Source organism: Notamacropus eugenii, chromosome 3, assembly GCF_028372415.1.
Source record: "Notamacropus eugenii isolate mMacEug1 chromosome 3, mMacEug1.pri_v2, whole genome shotgun sequence".
Lineage (NCBI taxonomy): Eukaryota > Metazoa > Chordata > Mammalia > Diprotodontia > Macropodidae > Notamacropus > Notamacropus eugenii.
In genome coordinates this window covers 432,381,190-432,395,051 of record NC_092874.1, presented here as the reverse complement: position 1 = coordinate 432,395,051, position 13,862 = coordinate 432,381,190, and the positions used below count along the sequence as shown (strand labels likewise).

Sequence of the window (13,862 nt, the reverse complement as noted above, 5' to 3'; positions counted from 1 at the left end):
TTAGATTTAAGTCAATAATAGGTGACACTTATATAACGTCTCCAGATTTACCGGGCACCTTTACTTATATTCTGTCACTGGGGGGATATAACAACCCTGTGAAATGGGTACATCACACTTCTTGTTACCCCCATTTTTACAGATGAAGAAACAAAGGTTTGGAGAATTAAGTGATTTACCCACAGCCACCTAGTTAGTGTCAGAGACTGGACTGGAACCGGGTCTTTGGGACTCTTGTCATATGTAACTTCCTGTTTTACACAAGAGAGTTGAAGATAAGGTGATATGTGCAGTGTCTCTAATAGTTGCTCCTTTTGTTCTTCTCTGCAGGTATTTCATGCATGGTGTGTGTCGTGAAGGGAGTCAGTGCTTGTTTTCACATGACTTATCAACAAGCAAGCCATCTTCAATCTGCAAATTCTACCAGAAAGGCTACTGTGCCTATGGATCTCGTTGCAGGCAAGAGCACCTCTGGGACTGGGGCTCATAAAGCCTTTAAGTATGAAAGTGCCCAAAGAAGGAGAAAGGAGCTACAATCACTTGAATCCTCATAGTGGATCTGAGTTGGGGCGGTAGAGGTAATGGATGGGGGGGAGGGGTCCTCCTGAGCAAGTACTGACAGCTTTCTGCCTTTTAAGCAGAATTCCCCTCCCCCTCTACCCTTTAAGAGGGTATGGCTGATTACAGTCGTCCTATTGTGAGAACCCATTTCTCCGAACATCTTAAACAACTGCAATTGTTACTTTCCAGACCAAATATTAACCATTATTTTGGAAATATAATCTTGGAACTGAGAAAGAAAATTCCTAACAGTTTGGGACTTCCCAGGGGATTAAAAACCCAAGTGAGCTCTGTTTAATAACTATTTAAATAGTGCAATGATAATTAAATTGAGTTTACAAGAATTTTTTTTATCGTGGAGAGGCATCTTCAAATTGACTCAGCAGATTTAGTGTTTTATAAAAATTAAGCAAAACCAGGGTATATATACTCTCTACATCTCTTATTTCTAAGTTTAAAAAGCACCTTCATTTCCAAAGTGGTTTTAGGTATGTATTATTTTACATTTATAAATATCCACAAGAGAGACAGAGATGATTTGTAATTTACAATGAGGAAGCTGAAAGGTAACCTAGTCAAGATATGCACAGCCCTGGCCTGGTTCAGAACTCAACTCCAGGTCAAATCTTTTTTTCCATTATATTACAGGGACAGCTTATGAGTCAGTGCTGAGTAATGGGTGTTCCTCTAGTGCTGAGAGCTCCAGAACATTTATGTCTTCAGTCAGTTAACAAACATTTATTAAGCACCTACTGGGTTCCAAGTACTACAGCAGTCCCTGTTCTTCAAGAGCTTCCATTCTGTGTGTATCTGAATACAAAACAGTAAAGACAAGGTGGCTCATAAGGAGGACACTGGCATTGGGGGGAGGGGAATCAGGAAAAGCTTTGGGTCTGCCTTTTTTAAAGGAAGAGAGGAATTCTGTGAGGCTGAGGGGAGAAAGGAGGGAGGGAATATGGGAGGAGGGGACAAGCATGGAGTGACAGTGCCCAAGGCAGCCTCTCTGAAGTAGTGGAGTCCTGTATGTCTTGGGGTTGGACTGATGAGTGTTAGAACTGGAAGAGGCCTTAGAGATCATCTAATCCAACAGATGAGGAAATGGGGACTTGCCCAGGGGGACACAGAAATCAGAGGCCAGATTTAATCTCAGGTTCCCTGGATCCAGACTCACTCTGGAGATGTACAAAGCTTTTCACTCTTTCACTTTAGCCCTCTAGCTAGGAAGGTAGTATGTGTGTTATCACACCCATTTTATAAATGGGGAAACAGCCTCAGAGAAGCTGATGAGTGAATTTCTGAGAATCACATGGGAAGCTGGTGGTTCGGCTGGCATTTGAGCCATGTCTCGTGACTCCTCTGCTCTCTCTATTCCAGCACCACAGACTTATGATTAAATTACTGGCGATGAATGAATGAGTGCACCTGGAAACCATAGCTGTTTTTGAAGGGATTCTCTTCCTAGTTCAGAAGTGTTTTTATTTTTAGATGTATGTCACCTTCAAGAATTTTTTCTTTTGGTTTTAGACTTTTGTTGCTAAGTGGGCCTCTTTCTATACCCTGTTCACCATTGTTTTTACCTCATCTCCCATAATGTTTGACTTTCCAGATCCTCTGGTACAAATGAGGGAACTCTTGAGTAAGAATGAATTGTCGGAGGGCAGCAGAAGCCAGTTACAGGTGTTGACCACCATCCAATCCCTAGATATACTTGAGCCTTTGGCTCCTCGACAAGAGTACACAGAAATTCCAGAAAAGACTTCGTCCAGGCTGCTTGGGTGTGTGATGGAGAGTGACAGAGTGCCAAATGTCAGTGTCCCTCTCTGTTGCCCGTTTCAGATATGATCACATGAGGCCGGCAGCAGCAGCCAGCAGTGGCGCAGCAGGTGCTGGACCTCACAGTCTGCCTTCACCGATATTCCACAGTCCACACCCTCATCCTGATGTGACTGCATCTATAATGAAAAGCAGTTCCCATGAACCTGGCAAGCGTGAGAAGAGAACGCTGGTGCTGAGAGACCGGAGTGAGTGGCAGAGCCAGCGTCTGTCCTTGCACTCTCTTTTTCTCCCCTCTCTGCACCACCTCCCCTTTGTCATTGGCTTTCTGCACGCCTGCTTGTTCCGAGTTGGGCATCTTTTATGGAAGAGACTGAGGAACTGTGTTTTGCCCAGGGACCGAATTCTCCTCTGTGTCTCCTTCTAGCTTCTTTAGATAGAAAAACTGGTATGACTAGGAAAGTGTAGCTGAGTGGTCAGTAAGTCATTCCTGCCTGGCATTCTGCCTCAAGTGCAGTAGCACAGCTTGAGTTTGAATTGCCTCCCTCTGATTTTATCATCTCCATAAAATAAAGTCGTGACCTTAGAAAAGTTGTCATGTCACTTGACTGTCATCTGCCTTCTCCTTAGGTGAGTAGTCATATCTGGGTTTCAGTGCTAAATACTTGGGATAAATATAACATCTCATCTTCTAACTCTTTACAGATACACTGTCCTTGTTTAATTCTTCTATTGAGCTCGTATTCTATAGTTTTACGGTTGGCATATATAGTCACATGTTTGGGGGCTATTTGAAGGTAGTCTCTATTGAATAGTTTGGGATCCTTAGAGGGAAAGGAATTATATAAAGTATTTTTAATGGGTAGCCCTTAGCAGTTCAAGGGGTTTCTGGAACAAAATGGAACAAACTTTTTCTTGGAAATGGAGAGTAGAACATAAAATGCTATAGTGGGTTTGCCCAATGTTTTTTATCCATCCCAGTGTTCTGTTTTTGACAGGGGCACTGAAGTGCATGTATGGTGGGTGTGCAAAAGTTAAGGTTTATTGAATAGGGCATTCTTGCAGATTAGCTTCAGGGAATGGGATCCAGAGGGCTTCCTTCAGTTTTGTGGGCTATTTTCTGCTTTTTTTTATATGCCTGTGCCTTGGTGTGTTTTTTGTATGTTAAGATCTGTGTGGCTTAACTGAAGAAAAGACCAGGCCCTGTGCAGTGAGTGACCTGGGAGGTTGCAGTGATTCAAATGATAGTGTGGAGATGAAGCCTCATTCCTACTTAGACGCCATCCGGAGTGGCCTGGATGGGCTGGAAGCTGGGAGCTCAGACAGCAACGAGCAGCAACTGTGCCCCTACGCAGCCGCTGGCGAGTGCCACTTTGGAGACGCTTGTGTCTATCTCCACGGGGATGTTTGTGAGATCTGTAGATTACAAGTCCTGCATCCTTTTGACTCAGAGCAGAGAAAGACGCATGAGAAGGTAAAGAGCAAAATCCCCTGTGATCTTGTAAAAATTTTTTAAAGACAATTCAAACTGCATAAAGTAATGTAAAATTGTCGATTTTCCCCATGCCCATCCAGGACACTGCAGGAGACAATGATGCTTAAGTAGAACAGGAGAGTGGTGATGTGGACCTGTTCTAGGAACAAGCATTTGCCTAGAAAATCGATGAAAGCTCTAGGACTTGGGCAAAATGATGTTGATTTTTTAAAAATGTGTTTTTACCCAGCTCTGGAATGCAGCTAGATTCATGTCTGTGGGGCATGCAAAGTTCCCCCTCCCTCTCTTTTAGTTGTAGCCTGGGGCGGGGGCACTGGGCAGGGCTTAGGGAGAAGTGCTCAAGGTGCCCTTGCCAACTCATGTACAGATAAGGAAAGGAGATTGGAAAGAGGTAGTCAAGACAATGCTAAAGTGACTTTGGATCCAGAGAATCTTAAGTCTTGTGATGGGAAACTTTGTAGCTCCTTGTAATAATTCTACCCCAGTGCTCTTTCAGTCTGTGTGTCTGTCGGGGCTGCTCTGAGGCTTGAATGTAGGAGGAGGTGGCACCAAGGAGAGCCCTGGGCTCTCAGCCGTTGGTCTGAGCCTGATCAAAAGTTCTGCTCTCTCACAGTTCGAACTGATGAGTCTTCGGCCCTTCTGGCAACAGCCTTTAGTATACTGGAAAGACTGCAGCCAGAGGAGTGGGGACCAGAGCTCTGTCCCCTAGTCAGCAGCTGGCTAGTCAAGTGACCCTCATCCCCAGCCCTGCTGAGGTTCAGCCCTGCAGCCTGGGATGGACCCTGTGTTGTCTTAATCTCCTTGCTGCAGAGGATTCTAAAAACCCATCTCTTCCTTTGTCGGCAATACAGCTCTGCATGGCAACCTTTGAACATGACATGGAGAAAGCCTTTGCTTTCCAGGCAAGTCAGGAGAAAGTATGTAGCATCTGCATGGAGGTGGTCTATGAGAAACCATCAGCCTCAGAGAGGAGGTTTGGGATCCTCTCCAACTGCAGCCACACATACTGTCTGTCCTGCATCCGACAGTGGAGGTGCGCCAAGCAGTTTGAGAATCCCATCATCAAGTAAGTACTACCCCACAGCAGGCAACTTTAAAGACTTAGAAGCGTCCCTGCAGCCAGGTGGCCCCCAAGTGGGGAGAGAGCACTACGCTTGGAGTTAGGTGGACACAAGCTCAAATCCTGCCTCAGACGACTGCCAGCTGTGTGATCCTGGACAAGCTGTTTGGTCTGGCTGCCTTAGTTTCCTCATCTGTAAAATAGGAGTAATAATGCCTACTTGACAGGGTTGTTATGAGGATAAAATGTTTAGAAAGCGTTTTGCAAACCTTCAAGCTCTAGATAAGTAGAAGCTGTTAATACATTCTGTGTAAATTTTATAATACACAAATAGAACAGCACCGTAGTTAATATGGTAACAAGAGCTAACATTTATTGAGTGCCAGGCACGTGCTCAGTGCCCTATAATTGTTATCTCATATGATCCCTCCCAATTACACTGCAAGGTGGATGCTGTTATCCATTCCCATTGTACAGATGAAGAAATTTGAGTATGCAGTTATAATAAATAAATGTACATATTTAGGGGTCCTTGCCTGAAAAAGTTTTGTTTTAGGATTGTACTTCCTTTTTCCAAGTGTTTTTCTTCCCTATCCTCCAGGTTCCTCCCTATCCTGTTGTCCATGTTTTTTTCCTCAGATAGTTGAAAGAATAAGTGAGGGGGCAGGCCTGACACTTAATGGCCAGGGGACTCCAAGAGTCCTACTTTCTCTGAATCTGTTTCCTCCTCTATGAAATGGAAATGACAAACCTTGTGTACTGCTTACCTGCCTCATAGGATTGCTGTGAGGAAAATACTATGTCAGTGTGAATTGGTAATATCATAGCAACAGCTCTGACAGACTCCCTTTCTCAAGAGTATCTGCATCCTTTAATGGAAGGCTAGAGGATCCAGGGGGATGGATTACTGAAGGCAGGAAAGGGGTCTTTAGTCCAAAGGAGAAGACACTTGGGGAAGAGAGGATGTAACTTGAAGGGCTGACGTTACAGAGGAAGTGGCTCCAGCAGCTCTCCTTACCTGTAAGAGGAGAAATGAGACTTGAGGGGTTGAAAGGGCTCTTTCAACTCCAGTTCTCTGAGCCCTGTGAATAGGGGCAACATGGAGGCAGGGTATAGCTGTGACAAAGCAGAGTGAGTCCTTGTTCCTTAGAGACAGCCATTGGTCAGGAATCCTGTGGAGGGAGGAAGCTAGGCACTGACAGAAGCCATCAAGGGAGATGTTTTTGATAGGGGGCTTTGCCTTGGAATGGTCAAGGTTTGTCAAGAGTTTGTCTTATGCTTTGGTATCTTGCCTCCCCTGCTAGACTGTAAGCATACCTGGACAGTAGGTAAACACATCTGCTCAGTTGTACATCCTTGCAGAGTACTGTGTAAATTTTGAATTGAGGTCATTGGATTGAATTCACATGGCTTTAACATTCTCACCAAGCAATTTTCCCCTGGTTCTTGTTGCAGTAACATATCCTGGTTTGGTTGCTTGGAGTGAGTAAAGTAACCCCAAATACCAATCCATTTACTGCATGGGGCAGCTCATTGATGTTGACTTTCTTGTGCTTGTTACAGGTCCTGTCCAGAATGCCGGGTGATATCTGAGTTTGTCATTCCAAGTGTGTACTGGGTTGAAGACCAGAACAAGAAAAATGAACTGATCGAAGCATTTAAGCAGGGAATGGGGTAAGTGATGAAGGGGGTGCCTGCCAAGAGGTCCTGACCCCTGTCACGTCTGAGAAGAGTCCACATTATGGGCTTACCTTGGTTAGTTTCCATTGCTTATTTCATATTACTCTCATCTCTCCAGCTTTTTCATTTCTTGAAGACCTCTCACTAGCTTCTTGTAACCTGCCTTTTCCTTTTATCTGTTCTATTTATTAGCCTATGGGTGAATGAACTTGAAACATTAACTGTTTCTGAAAACATTTGTATTTGATGAACACTGTGCTGTTTGGTGCTTCTGGGATCTTAAGGCATACTGGCTGTGCCTTGATAGGAACAAAGGGATCTTTGATGAGAGAATGTTAAGGAGATCTTGTTATTCCTTAGTGTGAGTCCTTTATGGGTCAGTCTCTTCTGGGTAGATGGATTTTTTTTTTTTTTAAATCTTGTGAGGCAAGGAGTTGGAGAAACATGAGTGTCATGGTATCCTAGACTGGACTCCAATGTACCTAGGGTCATTTTCTCTTAACAGCAAGCACTTCTATACACTTTGTGGCTCATCTTTCAAGGCCTAATCTTTACATACAGCAACCATCTTGTCCCTTTGAGCTTTTTAATTGCTTGAAAACCAGTTGATGTTGGCATTTAGAATTTGAGCGCCCATAAACAAGATTTCACAGTAGTTACTGGTTTCATCTCTCCTAGCTCATTGGATTTGTAACTATCTAATCCTCACTGGTCTTAGTTTCTCTAATATTTAAGAATGGATTATAACTTACAGAGGAAGATGAAAAAAATGGGGAAAAAGTAGAGGTCTACTGAGTTTATTGGACAGGCTGTCTTTGAATCATAGACCAGAGCCATAGCCCTAAAGGAGCTTTTTAAATTGTCTCCTCATCCTCCTGTCTAGACAGACCAGGCCAGAGAATAATGACCACTTTTTTGCTTTCTCTATCCTCTCAAGGAAAAAAGCCTGTAAATACTTTGAGCAAGGCAAGGGGACCTGCCCCTTTGGAGGAAAATGCCTTTATCTCCATGCTTACCCAGATGGGACAAGAGCTGAACCTGAGAAACCTCGGAAACAGCTCAGTTCAGAAGGCACCGTGAGGGTAAGGAGAGGGGGTGGCAAATGGCTGTTTTCCCTTCTCGAGGGCCAGTTTGGCATGCTAGGCTTTAAAAAGCACACCTTGATCCACCCATTAGGATCTCTGTTCACTTCTGTGGACCCATGTGGGAAGCCAGCATCCAAAGAGATCATCTGAGCCAAGAGAAAAACTGCTTTGGAGAAGGTGTTTGTTTTCTGTCCTCTTTCAAAGCTAGGCTTGAGTAGCTCTTGTAGCTGTTAGGGGCTGTTTCATGGTTTTTCACTGACAAGAGCTGGAATGGTTTGGCTTCTTGGCTGTGTTTTGCAGTTCTTCAATTCTGTCCGGCTTTGGGATTTTATTGAGGACAGAGAAAGCCGGCACATCCCAGCTACTGAGGAAGATGATGTAACTGAACTCGGTGACCTTTTCATGCACCTTTCAGGAGTGGAAGAGTCTGCCTCGAATCCTTGAGAGTGAACTGAAGCCCCCTCCCCAGCCCACCCCCTTGCCATCCCATACTCTAGGCTCTCTGCTGGACCAGGCCTGTGTGTTCAGAGGGTGTGCTGCAGAGTTTTACATTTACTGCAACAGTAGTTGATGTGTCACTGGGATTAAGAGAGGGTATGTTAAACCTTTGTCTGATCCATTATTACAGCAATGGAAACATTGAAGGATATAAAATAAAAAATTAACAGAAGTATATGTAATCTCCATTTTCATGGTTAATTAATTCTTCAGTTACTTTCATGCCTCTGTATGGCTGTCAACTGAAGACCAGACTAGCTAAGGTTGAAGAGGTTCCCAGCAGGCTGGCCACAGCATCCCTTGAAGATAATCTACTAAATCATAGAGGGCTTGGGACCTTCACTGATGGAGGCGGCAGCCACAATGACAAAACGACAGATCCTTGAGAGAATCCAACCAGCCATTCTGTGGACATGGTCCCTGCCTGGTTGGTGACTTCCTGGTGGGGAAAAACACAAGGGGGCATCCAGTCTGACAGGAGGGCTGTTGTGGACGGAGTCACTGGCAGTTTTTCTGCATTCTTTTTCTTTTGCTCTTTTGGGGTTATTAGTTAGTCCACATAGCATATTCTCCCTCTGAGCAAACCCAATATATAAAAATCCCGAGTTACAAACAAAATAAACAATGCCCCCTTGTGCCTCGAGCATTTTAAAGGTTTGAATTGCAAAAACCTAATTTTACATCTTTTCAGGCACGTATAGAAAATCACACCTGCAGTGTAAACCCTTAATTTTAAGTTTGCCTATTAAAGCTGTTTGACTTCTCAGCTATGGTCAGTCCGTCTGAGCTTTTTTGAGAGTAATGTTCATTTGAATCTCACTGCACTAACTAGATTAAAATCTGAAGAGTCAGCCAGTCTCCCTTTTGTGATACATACCAGTGACTGTTGTAGCTCAAAATGGCCACAAGGATTCCATTTTGCAAACAAAGATGTGTTGTAAAGGGACTATGTATACTAATATTACACGTACTACATATACACATAGTATAGTCAAATAAGAGGCACCCATACCTCAGAGAAGTAGTAGTAAACAAGCTAGACCCTAGAGCACCTGCTTCAGACACCTTTCGGTGTTTTACACCCTAGGTATAAAAAGATGTCTATCCAAGTTTGGATAACACTGCTATTTAAATTCATACTGAATTAGGGAATCAGCATCTCCGTTTAGAAAGTTACAACGTAAGAGCTGTAAATCCCACTAATCAAGTTTTTTTGACAAATAGTCTTCTCATTTGTACTACTGAGGCTCCCAGAACATGAAACTCCTAAGACAGTTTAGCACTAAGGCCAAGTTCAGCACTATTGCTCAGATCATCTGTTCTTATATATCACAAATAGTCCAAAGTTCAACATTTAAAGGTGGACTTTTACACTAAAGAGTTCCTACCAGGTAGAAATGCCTGCTGGTTTTTAAATGTTAATTTATTAGTTAAAATTTCAGTTAAATATTCTTTCCCCACATAAATGCTTAGCCTATATACATTTTCATTTTCTATACACCAGGATATTTTTTAAACCTGTGAACCAGAGTGGCATTGTTTTACATCTAAGGATCTGAAAGCTCTTTCTCTAAGCTTACTCAAGAGTTTTCATCACCAATAATAGTAAATGCAGACCTAAAGTGGAAGGAACCTTACCTGTTATCTGTTCTAATCATCACCTTCATTTTATGCATAAGGAAACTGAAGCCCAGAGATGAAGTGGCTTGCCCAAGGTCACCCAGATGAAGTTAAGAAGACAGGTCCGAATCCTATCCAGTTTCCTACCCAATAAAGCATGCTGCCTTCTCCCACCTGCAGCCATGCATTGCCAAGTCCTTATGCTAGATTGAAAACTATACAGTTGTCTTTTACTGTTTCCACTTTACATCCTTCTACTACAGAATAAAAAATTGTTTACAGTCTTAGAAAATGGCCAAGACACACTTCTAAGCTTATGTTCTAAAATAACACGCAATCTCCCATAATAAATGAAAGAGGAGACCATTAAAACCTAAATTTAACTTATTTTATTAAAATAAGATAAATCACTAGAACCATGGCTTACAATAAATTCATTTTCTCAGGAGCAATAAAAACAAAAACCCAAACCATCAAGAAAAACTGTCTGTTCAGTTTCCTTGTTATACGAGGTATGACTGTAAAGCAACATGACAAACGGCTCTTTTTTTTGGGCCAGATACAAATGAAAGATCAATCCTTTTCAACTCATACCTCATATAGTGCATCTCCTGGAAGACAGCTTCAAACTGGTAGGTCACTCTGCTTGCTGAGAGTGCAATATATACTGAGAGGAGCATAGGGAGTCCTCATTCAAAAAGACCGTCATTCCACACTGGGTATCTCATTGGGTGCAAGAAAGAAGTCTATTAAGTACCAAGGTATCACTCCTTAGGTCAATAATTGCAGCAGGGCTGTATGTATGGCCCCCACTTGAGAACAGTACTATGCAGAACAGTTTATTCCTTCGTATGATTGTTTTCTATGTGCAAAACTATCTGGTAACTTGCCATCTTTTAAAAGAATTAAAATTCCTTGGCATGATAACACTCATTGTAGGAACTTGTATCAAGAATTCATTATCCCCTTTTCTCTGGAGTTGGATTGCCATCTTTGTCCGGAAACATCCTCTAGGACTGCAACTTTTCAGGATCTCCCCACAAAGAATTTTAGCCATTCTTACTATAAAAATACTAATTGATCCAACAAAAATGATCGAGAAAATATTGCCAAATAAACACAGCTGCCTCTGTAGAGGAAAATAAGGCTCAAGGGCATCTATTTTTAAAACTCTGGCTTGTATTGCATCTTGTCTGTTAGTTATTGGTAAAATGACACCATTATGACATGACACACCATGAGTGGAAAACATCTCATTGGGCAAACAAATAGTAGAAAAAAGGCAACATGAAGTGATGTCCCTGTAGTACGTGAATGTAGAAATCTGTAGCAGCTTTTTCTGAAGAAAAAAATTCATTAAGGTAAGAAAAGCAGAACTTTGGGGACTTTTCCTGTTGGGGACAATGGTACAAGATATGCCTAGAAAACTGGGAGTCTTGTGGATGTCAATGTGCATGAGTTTATGTCCTCTGTGTGGGCTGCACGGTGCAGAGATGGTTCGGAAGCACTGCGGTTGATTTTCGGTAAAGAATGTTGTAGTAACTCAATGGAAGACAATATCTGAAAAGAGGCAGCAAGAGGGGCAAATTTCAGACAACTTCATTCAAAATATGTTCAAAATGACATAAAAACAGGACATAGGGATCCAGAACACACCCCCTCTCCAGCCTGAAAGAGAGGTGAGACCAGAAAATCTCTACCACCTCAGAACTGGCTAGCTAACAGGAAGGAAGGACGAGGGAGGTCCTTTCCAATCTCCCATTTTGTGGGGGTCCACCCTTGGGCCCTAAAGCAGGCTTAATAAACCCAAGTGGTACTCAAATCTGAGCAGTTCACACCTGTGGAAAAAGAGGTCTTTCTTCCTTAACTTTCTTCACACAGTCTGCTACGAGCCTCTTCATGGCTTTGGGGCAATTCTTATATAGCTTACTGAGATCTGGAGATGCGTACCCTCGACCAACCATAAATATAATCTAGATGAAGAAGAGATAGGAAGGTATTACTGCACTTTTACTTCATTAAATCTGGGCTCCCATCTCAAGCCAACTGTTCAAATGGAGTTTACTACTGCTGGTGGCACTCACCTGATCTCGGTTGTTGATGTGTGAATATGGTAGCTCCCCTGTCATCAGTTCATACAGTACAATGCCATAGGAATAGACATCTGATTGAAAGCTGAATGGATTATTGTCCTGCATGCGGATAACTTCTGGAGCCTGAAAAAGGATTCATCACTTTCCATAAATGTTATCTCGGGAGGGACTAGATTGTTAGAAACCATTTTTGCTTTTATTAATATCCAGGAAATATATTTAGCTCCCATTAATTCTGAGAGGAGCCTGAAAGCAGACTTTTCTAGATCTCCCTTACAAATAGGATCTATCTTTTTTGAGGGGGGGGGGGGGGAGAATAACCACATTGAGGCAGAAGTCTAAGACTGAGTCATAATTGCAAGAATAGTTGCATGTACAGAAAGCCTAATGAGGAAGTGTGAGAAGGGATACCTGGAGTTCATAATTCTGAACTTGTTGAACTTGCACACAGTAGGTCCTAGATGAGCACTTGTTAAATGAATGGACAATGTGCATCTTCCAAGACCCTCTGTGGAGGACAGTTTTACCTAACAGGATTTGACCTATTTCATCCATAGCCCAATTGAGAAAATAGGATTTTGTCCTTGTTTTTCAACAACAGCAAATTCTATCATCCAAGATTGATAAAATCCATCAGTGACCACAATAGGGTTGAACCCATTTGGCAGATTTTGACAGTGAAAAAACAAGCTGCCAGTAACCTCTATATGGACTGTCTGCCTCCCTCTCCTTTAGGTACAGCCTACTAAAAAAGACAACAGAAGACATGTATTCAAGCCATTAGCTGTGACTAGGCAAATCACCATCTCTCTGTGCCTCAATTTATATACTTAAAAGGAATAAAAGTATTCACAGAGTGAAGATAAATGAGCTGTTATTTATTTGTGAGATTTTGTTTAGAAGCAAAAAAAGTAAAGTCAAGGCTTTTTCTCATATAAAGTGCTTTAATTTTAATATGTGCTTTAAACTGTAACATTTATCAGGGTCAGCTGGAACATACAGTAACTGAAGAAGGCCTAGGAGCTCACATCTGATCAAATGAGTAGGAAAGCTAAATTTAAATATAGACTATTTCCTTACCATCCAGAGAACAGAACCCGTTGGCTGTTCCACTTGTTGAGAGCCACTCCACCTAGATTTTACTGTTGCTAAACCAAAGTCTCCTATTTTCACTGTCAGACCTTCATGAAGAAATATATCTAAGAATGTGTTAAGGAACCCATATTCAAAAAATTACAGCACTTGAACTGAAGCACAAAGTATAGTCATCTGCCCAATGCCTAATAAATCCACCACTATGATCTCCCCAACAAGTAACTGCGATGTGAATACTTTCAACGATAAAGAATTCACCGCCTTCCGGAAGAGCCCATTCTCTTGTGCTTTATGCTAAATGAAGTCTCTCTTAGTTGACCAAGAATTTCCTTCCTGGAGCCAAGAAAATTAGGTTGAATTGCTAATTTCTTTTTGTCACTTATGACTTTCCTATTTTTTAAAGCCAGTTTGTTTGCTCTTAGTTTGCTTTTATTATATAAATAGATAGTCTTAAGCACCCATTTGTTGTTGTTCAGTTGTGTCAGAGTCTTCATGACCCTTTTGGGGATCATCTCGATAGAGGTACTGGAGTGGTTTGCCATTTCCTTCTCCAGCTCATGTAAAGATAAGGAAAAGTGAGGCAGACAGGGTAAAGTCACACACACACACACACACACACACTTTGTATGCATATTTTTCTATAATGCTGCAGCTGAAGTATGAAGTTGATCTGGGACTCTCAAAAGTGATGTGGGTGGAGGGAGGACAGCTTACTATGGGCCTCAGTGGTGTGGAGAAGCTTGTTACCACAGAGTCTGGAATTTTTTTTTCTTTTTTCTTTGGCTTTACCATCTCCAGAAAACCATGTACTACATTAGAGAAGGTCTTTAACTATGAAATTTTAGAAGGAGTACCAACCAAACTCCATTCCTTAATTATTCTTAATCAGTTTTAGAAAGCCC

At 42.2% G+C, this 13,862-nt stretch overlaps 2 protein-coding genes across 17 annotated transcripts in view; one reads left to right on the top strand and one right to left on the bottom strand.

Annotated features, from left to right (window-relative positions):
- Window positions 1-13,862, top strand: part of MKRN2 (makorin ring finger protein 2) — a 37,975-nt gene that overhangs the window by 15,512 nt on the left and 8,601 nt on the right. For 5 of the 12 annotated variants that reach the window (XM_072598441.1, XM_072598439.1, XM_072598444.1 and 2 more), the window contains exons 2-8: window positions 331-459; window positions 2,398-2,582; window positions 3,504-3,808; window positions 4,681-4,895; window positions 6,453-6,563; window positions 7,507-7,651; window positions 7,955-8,918. In XM_072598441.1, coding sequence (XP_072454542.1) covers window positions 338-459; window positions 2,398-2,582; window positions 3,504-3,808; window positions 4,681-4,895; window positions 6,453-6,563; window positions 7,507-7,651; window positions 7,955-8,098 — 1,227 coding nt within the window. In that variant the 5' untranslated portion in view covers window positions 331-337 and the 3' untranslated portion in view covers window positions 8,099-8,918. Of the gene's footprint in view, window positions 1-330; window positions 579-2,397; window positions 2,583-3,503; window positions 3,809-4,680; window positions 4,896-6,452; window positions 6,564-7,506; window positions 7,652-7,745; window positions 8,919-13,862 lie in introns of those variants that run through there. The other 7 variants (XM_072598450.1, XM_072598449.1, XM_072598447.1 and 4 more) reach the window with 3 other exon arrangements.
- Window positions 10,147-13,862, bottom strand: part of RAF1 (Raf-1 proto-oncogene, serine/threonine kinase) — a 74,366-nt gene continuing 70,650 nt past the window's right edge. For all 5 annotated transcript variants that reach the window (XM_072598433.1, XM_072598432.1, XM_072598434.1 and 2 more), the window contains 4 exons: window positions 12,946-13,064; window positions 11,857-11,988; window positions 11,611-11,745; window positions 10,147-11,332 (listed from right to left, as the gene is read on the bottom strand). In XM_072598433.1, the coding sequence (XP_072454534.1) occupies window positions 11,192-11,332; window positions 11,611-11,745; window positions 11,857-11,988; window positions 12,946-13,064 (527 nt within the window). In that variant the 3' untranslated portion in view covers window positions 10,147-11,191. The remainder of the gene's footprint in view (window positions 11,333-11,610; window positions 11,746-11,856; window positions 11,989-12,945; window positions 13,065-13,862) is intronic.